Source organism: Hemicordylus capensis, chromosome 6, assembly GCF_027244095.1.
Source record: "Hemicordylus capensis ecotype Gifberg chromosome 6, rHemCap1.1.pri, whole genome shotgun sequence".
In the NCBI taxonomy this organism is placed as follows: domain Eukaryota; kingdom Metazoa; phylum Chordata; class Lepidosauria; order Squamata; family Cordylidae; genus Hemicordylus; species Hemicordylus capensis.
This window is the reverse complement of record NC_069662.1, coordinates 155,487,182-155,503,605: the sequence shown is the minus strand read 5'-3', so window position 1 is coordinate 155,503,605 and position 16,424 is coordinate 155,487,182. Positions and strand designations below refer to the sequence as shown.

General features: G+C 41.0%; 1 protein-coding gene and 1 long non-coding RNA gene across 2 annotated transcripts in view; one reads left to right on the top strand and one right to left on the bottom strand.

Annotated features, from left to right (window-relative positions):
* Positions 1-16,424, bottom strand: part of LOC128330168 (uncharacterized) — a 32,741-nt gene that overhangs the window by 7,880 nt on the left and 8,437 nt on the right. The gene's annotated exons all lie outside the window — the stretch shown is intronic.
* The window catches only part of UBE3C (ubiquitin protein ligase E3C), a 92,250-nt gene that overhangs the window by 72,902 nt on the left and 2,924 nt on the right, over positions 1-16,424 (top strand). The window contains exons 19-22 of the mRNA XM_053262578.1: positions 3,188-3,400; positions 5,592-5,780; positions 5,892-5,958; positions 7,240-7,370. Coding sequence (XP_053118553.1) covers positions 3,188-3,400; positions 5,592-5,780; positions 5,892-5,958; positions 7,240-7,370 — 600 coding nt within the window. The remainder of the gene's footprint in view (positions 1-3,187; positions 3,401-5,591; positions 5,781-5,891; positions 5,959-7,239; positions 7,371-16,424) is intronic.

Genomic DNA, 16,424 nt, shown 5'->3' with positions numbered 1-16,424 from the left:
AATCAAGGTGGCTTAAAAATGCTTTATATAGTTTTTAGATTAAGTTATAAACGTTTGTTGTGGAGTTACCTGAAGATTGATAGAGGTGCATTTGAAAAGCATTATTTTTTTATTGATTCTTAATGTAGTAAATTACTAAAGTTATTTGGCAGCAAACAGAAATGGCCCGTGATGTTGTTCACATTTATTCTCTTGATAGCACCACAATTTGCATTAATTGCATTGCTAGTGCACTCACTTATATTAAAAGGCTTCTACCATAATTAATCCTTTTTATTTCAAATCATTTTGGCACAATTTCCAGCAATAAACACTCATAAAAGACAGACACTTGAAAAATAACATGCAGGTTCCTTCAATATACCTATTGCTATTTTCACTTGACATGGAGTTATTGATAGGCTTCTAGGAGCCAGTGTTACATGTGGCTAAGAATTAAGACCTATATGAAAAATGGTAAGTGGATTATTTTGCATAGAAAATAGACAGTTCCTGAATCTGTGTAATTAACCTGTGTTTAGAAAATACCTTGATTTATGCCAACATTTGTATTTCAGTTGCATACATTATGGAAATTTAATTTATAATCCATTTAGCTGATGTGATCATAGTGTTTAGGGCCATCATTTATTAGTGCTTGTATATAAATGCCTTAAAGGCTTAAACCTGACTTGCTTTTTGTTTTTGCTTTTTTAAAAAGACAAATACTTTTTTGTATTTGGTGAGTCATAGATGAAATTCCATTTTCAAATCAGGTACTTCTGATATATTTAGCAAATTGATGGTGGTGTGGGAGTTGTTGCAAGTTCAGAATAGCAAACAGTGACCTTTCAAACTGCAAATTAATGATTTACAATTGAAGTTTACTTTTTAAATTCAGCTGCACAAATGAAGGTTTCAGTTTTCATACCTTCAGTTGTGCCTATAGAATGTCTTCTTTGACTTTGATCTCATTGTCCATACTTCCTTTGTGGTAGGTCGGTCTGAAATGTTACATAGCTCCTGTACATTAAGATACCTTTGATGGGGCATGATTGAATGAGTTATGCTATTTGCTGGTTTTTCATGTTCTGTAAGTCAACTTCCTGATCTTAAATGAGAAAATTTTGAAGTCTTGTGTTTGGAAACTGTAGGAAATAGCTTTTCTGTCCTTGTTTACATTGATATTTGTATATAGTGCAGGAATACTAGTAATTATGATGAATCATCTATGATCACCAACTTGAGGTGATGGGAATATAGCACAGAAATAAGGGTGGGGGGTGGCGGGAAGAGCCAGAACAACACTCTGCATTGACTTCCAGTACTAAATTGAGAACTACTATTAGACATGACTCTGTGGACGCAGATGGATGTATTGCTCCGCACTATTTTATTTATTTATTTTTATTTTTACATTTATTTCCCGCTCTTCCTCCAAGGAGCCCAGAGCGGTGTACTACATACTTGAGTTTCTCTTTCACAACAACCCTGTGAAGTAGGTTAGGCTGAGAGAGAAGTGACTGGCCCAGAGTCACCCAGCTAGTTTCATGGCTGAATGGGGATTTGAACTCGGGTCTCCCCGGTCCTAGTCCAGCACTCTAACCACTACACCACACTGGCTCTGCATTTCTAGGTGAAGTCCTATGTGCCTGGTGTTGACTCTCAGAGTGGTGAATCGTTCAGTTTAATACTAGGAGTGTCAGTATGTGCATTGAGACTGGAACTCCTTAGCAGTGTTCTTCACTATTTTTCAAGTGGGGTGCCACTTCGGCAAAAAGACCCTTCACTGTGAGAACCATTTTCCTCTGTGCTGACCTCTGCACTGTACTGTGCTTTTCTCGGAGCTGGGAGGGCCCTTTAAGACAGATGGTGCCCTCTCTTAAGAGCTCTGTGGAGAAAGAGCTGGGAAGGGCTACACTTCCCAGCACTCGGTGCATGCCTTCCAAGATGGTGCAGGGGCACAAGAGGTCTCCAAGACCCCCCTGTTCCTGGTGTTGACATGGTGCCAGGGTGACTGTGCAAAGTATGAAACTTCTGCCAAAGATTCACACAGGCCCAATCAACAATTAGTCAAGGGTCTACTTTAGAGGCTAGGGTTGGGGTTTATCTAATGAGGGGAAGGAGACCAGTTACTATTTTTGGCATTAAGGAACTTCCGTTCTGTGAGATGCAAGCTGACCAAAATGAAAGTTTATTCCTTTGAAGCTGCTGGATGGTCTGATTGCAGTGGTCCATGCTTGCCTATGGAGACCCATCTTAAAGACTGCAAACACTGATGCTAGTTCATTAGCAGCAGCAGCAGCTTTTTTTAAAAAAAAAGATGCTTGATATGCCTCTGTCCAGCCAGATGCCAGACATCTATGGCAGTTTAACAATAAAACCTAATATGCTACAATTAAAACACATTGTAGAATTGCAGTAGGACAATAGGAATATCCTAATAGGTTGAGCACAGTCTATGCATCTATTTGGATGTAAAGGTAAGGTAAAGTGTGCCATCAAGTCGATTTTGACTCCTGGCGCCCACAGTGTCCTGTGGTTTTCTTTGGTAGAGTACAGTAGTATTACTTAATTTTCATAATTAGAAGTAGTCTTCAGCCACCCTGAGGATGCCATGTGTATCACACACCCACGTTTGTTGCTCTATTCAGTAGTTCTGCCCAAGTTCAGAATTTGATATGGGGCACAGAATAATTTGCGTAATATTTTATTGTCTTCAATATACTTAGTACAGGGTTTGCTTTACTTTATTGCAGAATTTTGGGGTTTCCTAAAACAAGATTATGTGCAGCATTACTGTTCTTTATCTTATGATAGAATAGAGCCAAGGGAGAGTTTAGTTGCACTGTTCACAACGTAGAGTTGACTCGTAATAGTCACAGGAGAATAAATGCCATCTGATGAGTAAAATGAACTTTATGTCATTTGATTTATGAGGAGAATATTTGGTTTCCCATATTTTGGGAAATGTTAAATGATTAAAGCAAAGACTTTTTTTAGCTCTGCCATGGCTTGGCTAGACTAATTACTCACGTGAACAGATATGAAAATGAATGATAGCACTCCCCAAACCATAGATGGAGATAAATGTTTAGATTGAGTTTAGTAGAAGTTTCTAGAATGTAATTGAATACACTACAAAACCTGAATATTTAATATCAAAATGAGTCAATTGATTTTCACCTTTCACTGCTTTTTTTTAAAGGCTTTATATGAAAACATGCTTGTCGAGCTTCCATTTGCCGGTTTTTTTCTCTCCAAGTTGCTGGGGACAAGTGCAGATGTGGACATTCATCACCTGGCTTCCCTGGATCCTGAAATGTATAAAAACTTGCTTTTCCTCAAGAGTTATGAAGGGGATGTGGAAGAACTTGGGCTGAACTTTACTGTGGTGAATAATGACTTGGGGGAGGCACAGGTAAGAGACCTGTTCTTTTCTTCTCCATTCCTAGTTCTGCTAGTTAACTATTAATTTCTCAGCAACATTTGTATTCAGATGTCATAGTGATAAGGCACATGTGCAACAACTGCTATTTTTCAACTTGGTCAAAGTATACATTTCCCTGCTTGGACTGACACTCACCACAAAACCACAGACAGCCAACTCGTGTGGCAAATGGTGCTTGCCAAGTACCATGTTTGATTGTTGAAGGGGGAAACAGTTTTAGGTTGAAGTTCTTGACAGAAAAAGCTTGCAGCTGCATGAATCACCATAGTACAAAATATTCAGTTGGTAGACATTTAAGCTACCATGATAGCTTGAGAATCATCCCATGAAACTGAAGGCCAGGAATTTTTGGACCAACAAAAGGAAGTACTTTTTCACACAGCACATAATTAATCTATGGAATTCTCTACCACAGGATGTGGTGATGGCCACTAGCTTGGATGGCTTTAAAAAGGGCTTAGAGAAATTGACGGATGACAGGTCTATCAATGTCTACTAGTTTGGTGGCTATAGGCCACCTCCAGCCTCAGAAGCAAGATGCCTTTAAATACCAGTTGCAGGAAAGCAACAGCAGGAGAGAGGGCATGCCCATACCTCTTGCCTGTGGGCTTCTCAGAGGCATCTGGTGGGTCACTGTGTGAAACAGGATGCTGGACTAGATAGACCTTGGGCCTGATCCAGTAGGTCTGTTTGTATGTTCTTAATATTATTTGTCTTATAGAAGATTGGATGACTTTGCACATCTGAGCTGTACATGAATGTGAGCCTCAGTGGATTCTGGCTGTGTTCCAGAAATCATATGCAGCTTGGGTGAAGGACCTAATACCCTGTTTCCCCGAAAGTGAGACCTACCCCGAAAGTAAGACCTAGCAGTAATTTCTGATGTACCACTAAATGCCCTAGTGCATTTTTGGGGGCTTAAATTAATATAAGACACTGTCTTATTTTCGGGGAAACACGGTATGTGCTGGCAACTTCCTGAGGACATTTGAGCCTCTGCCTCATGTGCCTGTTCTTCTCCATTATACCAAGGGGTTGGTATTGTCACTGAGACATTGCCATTTCAAAAGCATACAAATAATGGGCTAGCATGGCTAGATGATACCTCAGGTCATGCTAGGTTGGTCTCACAAACTGGATTAGAGCCAGAATCTGCTGGATGTGACCTCTGAACATGCCCAGAATGTTTAGGAAATCTATCCTATATTTAAAAACCCTACACTGGAGTCTTTGGCAGAGTGGAATTGATTGATTCCTGACTCTGGCAAAACTTTCTGACTGGAACAGGGTGCTTTTGCTCATCCCTAATTATATATTAAAATAGTTGTGGTCAAGTATTCTTCACATTGCTTATATTTATATTGTAAGTGCATCATGCCAATAAAGCCTTTTAGATGTCTAGAGGAATGTTGGTTTTTGGAAGGTGTTCTTTGTCACTTGGCTATTTTTTTAAAATGAATATGTATAGTGATGACCTGCATAGTCTATAGTTGTGTGGTGCCACCTAGTGGCAGAAGATGGCACAAAATAGGCTATAACCTTTTGGAGGTGCTACATGGTTGCTTCCAACAATGAAACTGTCACCATATACAATATTGCCACAAAATATACAATAAAATTATGTTTGCCTCCAGATGTCCTTTTTGGCTGTAACTGGCATTCTGTGCACTCAGTTATTACAGAGCACCTAGATCATGGCTGCTCAACTTCGGCCCTCCTGCAGATGTTGGCCTATAGCTCCCATAATCCCTGGCTATTGACCACTAGGGCTGGGGATTATGGGAGTTGTAGTCCAAAAACAGCTGGGGGGGGGCTAAATTGAGTAGGACTGACCTAGATGGTCTCACTGTCAAGCCGTTCTATTCCATTATCTTGCCCGCCAATTTTTTTTCTCCATACCTGGTTCAAAGTGATGTTCCTGAATGGTGTTCCATCACCAACATGTCCAGTGTGGGCTCCTGATGCATCTGGCAGAAGGGGTAGTGATGCTGGTGATAGCCTGTCTTCTGCATATCCTGGTTGCATCATCCTTACCACACTGAGGTGTGGTCCTTCCCTAAACAGCTAAAGTTCTACCGTCTTAAAAACTATTATTATAGTCTACTTTCATGTTCATATTGCTGAGGGATAAGCACTTTTTTATGCATGTCTTTGTTTATAGGTGGTTGAGCTGAAGCCAGGTGGAAAGGATATTCCTGTCACCAGCGCTAACCGAATCGCATACATCCATCTTGTGGCAGACTACAGATTAAACAAACAGATCAGACAGCATTGCCTTGCATTTAGGCAAGGTCTTGCCAATGTCGTTAACCTTGAGTGGCTTAGAATGTTTGATCAACAAGAAATTCAGGTATTGTTTAATCTATGGAGAAAACCAGCGATATAGTAATATAAAAATTACAAAGAATTGACTTTTTCTTTCTGAAACTAAAATATAGCATTTCTTTCCCATTCATTCAAGGTTTTGATTTCCGGTGCCCAGGTTCCTATTAGTCTAGATGACTTGAAAACATTCACAAACTATTCAGGCAAGTACATTGTAATCAAATGATAAATGAGCAACCGTAAGTTAAAATCAATGATACGATCCAGGAAAGTGAAGCATGGTTAATTCACATTGATTTCAGTGGAAGAGTTAAGGATGTGGTTAACCTTTTCACATTTAAATTAGTAGGATTTGAACCTTCTTTTTAGCTGGATTCTGCTCCAAATCACGAACTCTCAGAAATAAATATTTTCTTAGGTTTTCATCAGAAAGTGCTTGCTTGGTCCAATTTTATTTCTAGCCACTATGGTAGATGAGAGCAGCTGCCATACATTTTTTTTTTTTAAATGAAGAATACTGAAGGTGTAATATACCAATATACTGTGCCATAATACATTCATATTGTTATAAACATTTTAATTGATTGGGTTTTTAGGTTATTTTATTACTGTAATGACGAATAAAATATTAAAATGACCTTTCCTTCTAACAATAAGTGGCAGCTTTTGTTCACTACAGTATAAGTCACTGCAAGGCTTAGTATTTAAAAACAAACCCTCTGAGTACAATATGCAAATTTATTTAAACTTAATCAGCTTAAAAGATTATAAAGGCAAAATGATTAGTCAACTGAAATTCCTGAATAGATTAAGAGTTATTTTAATCTATTTTTTTAAATCTATCATGATTATATATGGATATCTTTATTGTATCCTTTCTCTGTGGAGCTCAGACAAAAGTACTTGCAATTACCAAATCATTTTACCTCTTGGTATTGTTCTGTCCCAAAGAACAGTTACTTGTTCTGTCCCAGACCTACTAAATCTTGGGGACAAAACTAGTACGTGATTCCTTCCATTAGTGCTTCATTTGTGAACAACATCAGCATGATTTGGCTGATTTTCAGAATTTCTAGGCTGCTTCCATAAGCATGTTGGAAACTCGTAGGTGTTACAGATTCATTGCATTGCTGATAAAGCTAACTAGAAGCTCCTAATTATACAAATTGGATGTGCTATTCTATTGCTCTCAGTCCTTACGGTCCAGATGTGCTAGGTGGGCTTAGAACATGCTATTTCTTTGCTGGCAAATGTAGACTGTGCAGTGTGTACTTAGCTTCTTGCAGTAAGTGCTGTAAAAATGTGAACAAAGAGTCACTTGCAGCAGCAGAGCATGATCTCAGATCAGCAGCTACATGACACACTTAAATTCTTCAGGTTCATCACTCAAGTGTATCATGTTCAGAATACACTGTAGTTGTTGTCTAATGGTGTGCAATGCTGTTCAGTTTAATACAAGTTGATTTCCCCTCCAACAACTACAGGTGGTTATTCTGCAGATCATCCAGTAATCAAAATCTTTTGGAGAGTTGTAGAAGGTTTCACTGATGAAGAAAAACGTAAATTACTCAAGTTTGTGACAAGCTGCTCACGGCCTCCTCTCTTGGGGTTTAAGGTATCCATTTTCCTGACTTCTTGTTTAACATAAATTGTAATTTAATCTTCAAAAAATGAAGATGATTTTTTTTTTAACCTTAAACTAAGAAAAAGAATTACACAATGTACTTAGTATTTGCTTATAAGATTAAGTGTAGTTTGGATGTAAACCATTAGAGCTACATGTGGGAAACACTTCTGAATATGCATGGAGGGGACAGACATTTTGGGGGACAATTCCTCCCTTCCTTCCCCTTTCTCACTGCAACTGCCTGTGCCTCCTGATAATATGTCCCTGAAGCTCCCACAACTATCAGGGACATATTTTTGGAAGGCACAGGCAGCTGCAAAGGGAAGGGGGGGCGGGTTTCCAGATGTTGTCTCCCCTCCATGCACATGAGGAAGAATTCTACACACAGAGTTTGTATGTGGGACACTTGTGTGGGGGTGAGAGAATAGTAGTGAAAATGTTGCTTTTATATACTAAATGAGCTAGTTCATTAAATAAGATGAGCATTCTAGACCAAGTCAAAGCAATTATTTGTGCATGTATTTTGGAGGTGGACAGATGGGGTACAAGTCCAATAAAGTGTGTGTGTGTGCTTGTGTGTATATGTAACCTATGGGAAAGTGTGTGTGCGTGTATCTGTGTGACACGCATACAATTTTACTTATATACTGCTTTGCAACAAAAAGTACCCAAAGTAGTTTACATAGCTCATATGTAATCATTTTCATATTCATATATATTTATGTGTGTGTGTATATATATGAATATGAATGAGAGCTATGTAAACTACTATAAGTAAAATTTTGTGTGTCACACAAAAGAGAGCTAACAGAACATTAACACGCTAAAGAGAGCTAACAGAACATTACTAGGCAGCAGATAAATGGAAAACTTGTTAGAAAACAATAGTCTTAAGACAATGGTGGAATGCTGGCAAAGTAGGGGATAGCTACGCCTCTTAGACAAGGAGTTCGATATCTTGGAATTTTGAAAAACAGAGTATTTGCTCAGAATTTCTAGGGTAAATCCAGAGAACTACAGAATCGGAGGAGCAAGAACTTGGATTCAAAGTCATGTAATATCCTGCATATCAGTATTTGCTGCCTTACTCCTACACCATGATGCACAGCTGACGAGTGTTGGAAAAAATAGCTAATACCTTAGGAGACAGATTCAAGATTCAGTCCAGCCTGCCCAGGCTCGAATATTGGGCCAAAACAAACAAGATGAAGTCCAACAGGGACAAATATAAAGTCCTGCATCATATGCATTTGCTATATGATAAGGACAGAATGCAAGGGTTAGGTGGGAGGAATACCTGGCTTGGTAGTAGTACATATGAAAGGGACCTACGTGACTTAGTGGACAACAAATTGCACATGGGTTCTGGGCCCTGCAGTTTAAGAAGAATGATAAGCTGGAATGGATTCAGAGGAGGGCAACAGATGGTGAAGGGTCTGGAAATCAAGTCCTGTGTAGGATGTTTAAAGGTGCTTAGGCTGGAGAAGAGAACCCTGGGCAGTGGGCAGATAAGATAGCCCAGGCCTTTACAATTGGATCAAGGAGCTAGCTCCAGAATTTAGCAGCCAGGCAGTGGACACCTGACAAAATTACCAGGCTTAGTTGCGGACATAAAGGGAGGGGAAATGGACTTCATGTAACAGAACAGAAAGAGAGCTGTCTGGGACAATATTTTATTAAATAACTCTGCATTTCCTAGTCTTGGCGTCACAGTTAAATTTCTTAGGCACCAGTGTCTCCTGGGATTTGTCATGCATTGTGAGAGCTGTCTTCAAATACTGTCTCTTGAAGGGCTGTCACATAGAAGAAGGAATTGACTTGTTCTCTGTAACTGCAACCCCCGGATCTAATACTGCCCTCAGAGCAACAAAGAGGCAGACTTGGGCTAGGCATGATGAAGAATTTCCTAATTCTAATTGCTCTTTGATAGTGGAACAGTCTGCCTTGTGCAGTGGTGGGCTCTCCTTTGCTGGAGATTTTCATACTGAAGCTGGATAGTCATCGGTCAGAGATTCTGTAGCAGTTTCTTGCCCTGAGCAAGGAGTGGGACTAGAAGACCTCCATGGTCCTTTCCAACTCTATAATTTGCTGATCCTTTGATTCCATTTCATCTCTTTGATGACTTCACATAAAACCAGGATTCCATGAATTCACCCACCAGTACCAAGCACGCTTCTCTCATTCAACAGAAAGAGGCTGCTTTATCTCCCATGGGACTTTTGCAGAAGGCAATAGCCGTAGGACGCTGCTCTTGCCTTCAGCAAACATGGGGTTCAAGTGCCAATACTTCTCCTTTCTCTGAGTTCTCTGCACATGCCATGAGATTTTGGAGAGGCAGGGGTTAGTGGCGATTCTGAGTATATAGCTCCTCAAAAAGAGAAATAGTTTTATATCTGGTTAGGAAAATAGGAAGCTGCCTTCTACAGAGTCAGACCATTGGTCCATGATTGTGTTGTTTACACAGACTGGCAGTGGCTTCTTCAAGGTTGCAGGCAGGAGTCTCTCCCAGCCCCTATCTTGGACATGCCAGGGAGGGAACTTGGAACCTTCTGCATGCAAACAGGCAGGTGCTTTTCCCAGAGTGGCTCCATCTCCTAAGGGGAATATCTTACAGTGCTCACATGTAGTCTTGGTTATCAAAGGGGACAATTCATGCTCGCTACACAGAAGACCAGCTCTCCTGATTTATTAAGTGTTCTAGACCAGTGTTTCTCAACCTTTTTGGAGTCAAGGACCACTAAATTGTTCGTGCGGAGTTTCAAGGACCGTCACATTGCTGATTAATAAAGTAACACTTAATATCAAAGTGGAATTAATTAAAATTCATTTAACTAAAATTTAACTTTTGAAGTTCTGGCAGGCCAAGATTAATTTAAATTAAAATGAAATAAATTGAATTAAAATTTCTAATAAATAAATACAATAAAATATGTACATAATACATAACAATAAAATGCATTGTTATTTAAATAAAATGCTTTCTCTCCCCACCGCTTCTCACCCTCCGTTCTGCCCCAATCAATCAATCAATCAATCAACCTTTATTACAGTCAGAGACCAGCATAAAATTACATGTAAAATGGGGGTACTGAAAGGACTAATAATGTATATGAATTAAAAGTTACATGTTAGAAAGTGCATGGGGATCAAGGTAATTGAGTATATGATCATACATATCATAAAAAGGCTAAAATTAAAACTGATTGCATTTTAAAAGAGTTAAAATAGTTAAAAGTCATTACATAATTAATTAATTATTACATTACTTATTACAATATAATTAATTAATACATTAATACTAAAACTACTAAACGTAATAGGGATAGAATAATACTATTTCTATTATAAAAATGCACAGAAGAGATGTAAAAGGGGAGCCCCAGTCCATTCCCCACCGCTTCGCCCCCTCCCGTCCCAGTCCATTTCCTGTCGTTCTGGAGGTCCCCACCGGCAGCTTTCCCTCCCCGCCCCCAGCAGCGCTTTCTCTTCTCGCCGGGCTCCCTCCCTCCCCACCATTTTTGCCTGCCCATCTGCCTCCTCTGCCAGGGTCCTCGGCTGCCACGCAGCTGAGGAAATAACTGTGGGGGGGTGTGAGCCTTCTACTCCCTCCCTCCGGCGGCAGCTGATACAAGAGCGACACCATGACCTGCTGTTTGGCCCGATGTCGCTTCCCAGCTGCAAGGCGTGCCTGCGCAGTTAAGTCTATTCCCTTGGCTATTCCCTTGGCTAAGGACCCTGGCAGAGGAGGGAGGCGGGTGGGCAAACATGGCAGGGAGTGGGAGAGGGAGCCCTGCAGGGAGAGAAACGGAAAGCGCTGCTGTGGGGCGGGAAGGGAAAGCTGCTGGTGGTGGGAGGCGGCATGGACCGGCACTCAACTTGTCACGGACCGGGGGTTGAGAAACTGTGTTCTAGACCAACTATGTTTAATTGCTGGGGTTTTTTAGAAAGTTTTTCAGGATATTTTTGAGGGTGCATAGTGGTATGACAGAACGACCCTGTGGAATGGTTCAATTTTCTACACTTTAGTTACTCCCTTACAGACACTGTCTACCCAGAGAAATCTTGCCACATCGATGCATATTATTTGGCATAAAAAGGTAAAGCAGAAAATAACTATTCCTCTATATATGGACAGTAATTCCCGAGCATTACTGCTACCGTTCCTCTATATATGGACAGCCATTACTGCTATCTGATAACCACTTAGGCTGAAGAGTAATGCTCTCTTGTCCAATAGCAAGAGCAGTTATTGTTTGCCTACAAAATTTGGGGCAGAAAAGTTTTTACCAATGCTGTGCCCCAAGAAATGGAAAAGATGTGGCCCTCTTTTACACAACATAAGACGTTCACTGAAGCAGTATGATTCAGTGTGTCTGTAATAAATGCTTCTGCAATACTTTGAAGATGAAGAGCACCATGTACTGTAAGTAGTAATTAGTATTTGCCATGGAATAAGTGCATTCGTTTAATGAAAGAAATATATTGAGGGCAGCAATTAGTGCAGAATGTCTTCAGTAATTAATTGAACATAGCTGTGTTAAAATAGAAGATAATGAAACGTTACTGTTAAACTTTCAAAGCCTGGCTTTGAAATCTACTCTGTGCTACATTGTGGAACTTTCACCTTTACTAAAGTTAGTTCAGACTCATTTAGAAGAATGTCGTGTGTCTTGAAGTACTTTACTTATAAATAGCACTGAAAGGACTTGGACAATTTTTTTTTAAAAAATGGGAGTATTCATTGCCAGCAGCTTGGGCTCACAATAACATATGCTAAAGCTAATTAAAGTTTAATAAGTTTAATAAATGAGATTGTTACAGACAAAAGAAAATCATTAAAGTGCAGTTGAAAATGGTTAAGTCCCAATCAGGTCACACAATAAATGGATGATGCTTCTTACTTCCCTCGTATTGCAGATTCCCGTTGCCCAGTATTTAATTATGCAACAAATGGTGCCCTTGGCTTGACATTTCAATATAGAACTTCATTTTTAACATTTTTAAGGCTTAAAGTGGGAAAATTCAATTAGCATTTTGAAAGGAACACTAAAAATACAGCATTTTAGCTACGACATACATTGAAGGCCTCCATTTAAACAATAATTTAACTTAAAATCTCATTAACCTCCTAACTTTGCATGTTAACGGGGTATGGGGGAGGGTTTTTTTGGCAGTTTCTAAAACCAGATGATCTATTTTCTTTCACCAGAGCATTTGACAAAATGAATACACTCTTGCCAATGAAAGTAGAACTTTCATTTCGGTGGACAAGGTATATAAATGGCCTCTGCACCCCATTTGTGGGGGAGTCTGCTTTCTGAGAGTTAAGGAAAGCTGTATGTAAACTCTTAGGGAAACCATTTGCACCTTAGCAATCTTCTTCTGTCAGAGGCGAAGTGGCTGGATAGAGTGGAAGTGAGCAACACATGATCCTTGACTGATGTGTGCCCCCAAGGCACCTCTGTTTCGTTTACAGTTTGGAGTATCAAGATACTGCCTACTTCGAAAATCCAAGGTTTTAAAAATAGGATTTTAGCTGTCAAATGTTTTTAAAATGTAAGCACCATCTGTATATTTAATTCTCTAAGGCATACCCATGGCTAATCCCATGCGTGGCAGCTCTCGCGAGAGATCACAAGCAGCTGCCAGATAGGTACGCCGGCCACGGGTGGAGAGGGAAAGCGCTGCCAGCAGGTGGCGAGAGAAAGCACTGGCCAGGCCTGCGGGCAGGGAAGAAAAGTGCCGAGCTTGGCCAAGCCAGGGCTGGGGGGGGGGAGGGAGGGAGGGAAAGACTGGGAAAGAGAGAACATACTGGGGCTGAAGGGAGGGAGGAGAGACAGGGAGGACTAGGGGCGCAGATGCTCTGCACCAGGTCAGCTAGTAAAAATTAAAATGTTAAAGATTGGGAAGATCTGGGTTGCACTTGATGGCTCTCTAGCTGAGAGACAGTTTCTGCTGTTCTCCCAGCTCCTGGAGTTCCTATAGAGTAGTCTTTAAACTTATACAACAATCATTAAGCTGATTTTTTAAAGTGCTTTTAGGGTTCAGATTTCTTAGCTTTAGCAGTAGCATAGGAAACAGGATTCCATGGCTTGAATATACCACTATAACCTAGTTTGTGAAAGTACAATTGAGAGTGTCCAGACTAGTCTTGCACTAGCTGTTGTGCTCATGTAAGGAAGTAGCTCATGGCATTGAACAAAGAAATTCATCTCTGTTCCTGACTACCGTATTTACCTGAATAGAAGACGACTCTGAATTTTAAGACCACTTCAAAAAATAGTTTAATACAAATTTTGCCTACATTTATCCAAAAGGAACAAGACTCTGAATTTAAAGTGACCCCCCCCCCAATTTCTAACATCAAAGAACTTGGAAAAGATGTAGTCTTGGATTCAGGTAAATGCGGTACTTCTTGCACAAGTGCAGCATGTTGCAATTGTCACACAACTCCTTGCCAAGGGGGGGGGGAAATCATATATATGCAAACGGGGAACTTCTTGCACAACATGCATTTAAGGATTCCTCTCCGGTTAGCAGTAGCTTAACCTGGGCATCACTGGGGATGTCTTAGTTCTGCCTTCTTCATAGGCAATAGTGAGCAATAGATGAATCATAGAAATTTAGAGTTGGACTGTGTCTTAGAGCTCTTATAGTTCAACCGCCCCCGCTCAGTTCCCAGCCTTTTTAAACAACTTTTGCCACAAACTTTCAGCTCCAGGTACTCCATAGAGTGTGTGCGTGTGCACACACACACACACACAGAGTGTTTGGTCTGAGTCAGGGATGTTTAGTTGTTTTTCACCTTAGATGTTACTTATTTTGGCTTGTATACTGTACTTATATTTCCACTGCCACCAATTATACGATGAAGCTTCTGGAACTCTGTTGGTGTCTTTACCCTGATAACATGGCTTTGCAGACAGGAGGGTTTGTTACAGAAATCATTCAGTCAGATGTACTTTAAAACAAAACAAGAAGAATATTTATTTAAAGATGTTATCTGAGGTTTCTTTGTTTCACTACTGATTAAAGTAAAGTGTGCCATCAAGTCATTTTCGACTCTTGGCGCCCACAGAGCCCTTTGGTTTTCTTTTGGTAGAATACAGGAGGGGTTTACCATTGCCTCCTCCTACACAGAATGAGGTGATGCCTTTCAGCATCTTCCTATATCGCTGCTGCCCAATATAGTACCGATTAGTTGGGCTGAAATCTTGCTGGTTACAAAGTTGATGATTTGAATTTCTCACAGCACATAGTTAGTTTACACACAATATATAGGGCTTTTCACCTTGGAATCCAGTTCCTTCCCAGAACTGTACACCACCCAGTGCTTATTGCAAACTGTCCTAATAACCCAGTCTTTCTTTTTTTTTAGACTGCCTTATCCTTTGAGTCTCAGAACTCCTCTTTGAGAATGTTCCTGTCCAGACCCCCACTCTCACTGAACTTCCCTTCCAGCTGTGTCTCTCTTATGACTGACAGCTCCAAAGAGCTCTAAGCCAATTTGCATACAAGTAGGCCTGCACTGTTTCATCACAGTACACTATATACTTATATACATAAAAACACAACTTTAAGGGTTACAGTTCGAGAGAGAGGCTACTGCGTCACTGGCTCACATCCACACTAAGTTACTCATAAGCAGTTTTGTTGAAATTAATGAGACAAGTTTTAATTTCAGTTGGAGCACTCATGCTAATTTTCTGAAACCTGTTGGTCAAGTTGAGGGGAGGGGTCCTCTGAGCTTATCCCTATACCCAGCCAAACAGGAGCAGAGGAGGAGGGTCTTCACCCTCCCCTTCTGCAGTAGACACATCACTGAGGACACATTGGCTTTACGTTTGCGATCTTCAGCCTGTCTCCAACCTTCTGTGGCTGGGCAAGGTAATTGAGAGGGTGGTGGCCTCCCAGCTCCAGACAGTCTTGGAGGAAACTGATTATCTTGACCCATTTCAAACTGGCTTATAGGATGGAGACTGCCTTGGTCAGCCTGATGGATGATCTCCAGTTGGGAATGGACAGAAGAAGTGTGACTCTGTTAGTCCTTTTGGACCTCTCAGTGGCTTTCAATACTATCGACCATAGTTTCCTTCTGGAGCATCTGAGGGGGTTGGGAGTGGAGGCACTGCTTTGCAGTGGTTCCACTTCTACCTCTTGGGCAGGTTCCAGATGGTGTCCCTTGGAGACTGCTGTTCTTCAAAATCTGAACTCTTGTATGATGTGCCTCAGGGCTCCATATTGTCTCCGATGTTGTTTAACATCTACATGAAACTGCTGGGAGAGATCATTAGGAGATTTGGTGCAGGGTGCTATCAGTATGCTGATGACACCCAAATCTATTTCTCCATGTCAGTATCAGCAGGAGAGGGCATAACCTCCCTAAATGCCTGCCTGGAGTCGATCATGGGGTTGATCATGGGCTGGGTGAGGGATAACAAACTGAGACTGAATCTAGATAAGATGGAGGTACTCATTGTGCGGGGTTGGAACTCGAGAGACAATTATGATCTGCCTGTTCTGGATGAGGTCACACTTCCCCAGAAGGAACAGGTATGCAGTATAGGGGTGCTTCTGAGCCCAAGCCTCTCCCAGGTTGAGGTGGTGGCCAGAAGTGCCTTCTATCAGCTTTGGCTGATATGCCAGCTGCATCCGTTTCTTGAGATGAACGACCTCAGAACAGTGGTACATCTGCTGGTAACCTCCAGACTGGATCACTGCAGTGCGCTCTATGTGGGGCTGCCCTTGTATGTGGTCCGGAAACTACAGTTGGTCCAGAATGCGGCAGCCAGGTTGGTCTCTGGGTCATCTAGGAGAGACCATATAACTCCTGTATTGAAGGAGCTACACTGGCTGCCGATATGTTTCCGGGCAAAATACAAGGTGCTGGTTATAACCTATAAAGCCCTAAACAGCTTGGGCCCTGGGTATTTAAGAGAACGCCTTCTTCATCATGAACTCCACTGTGCACCTAGATCCGCTGGAGAGGTCTGTCTGCAGTTGCCACCAGCTCGTCTGGTGGCCACTCAGGGATGGGCCTTC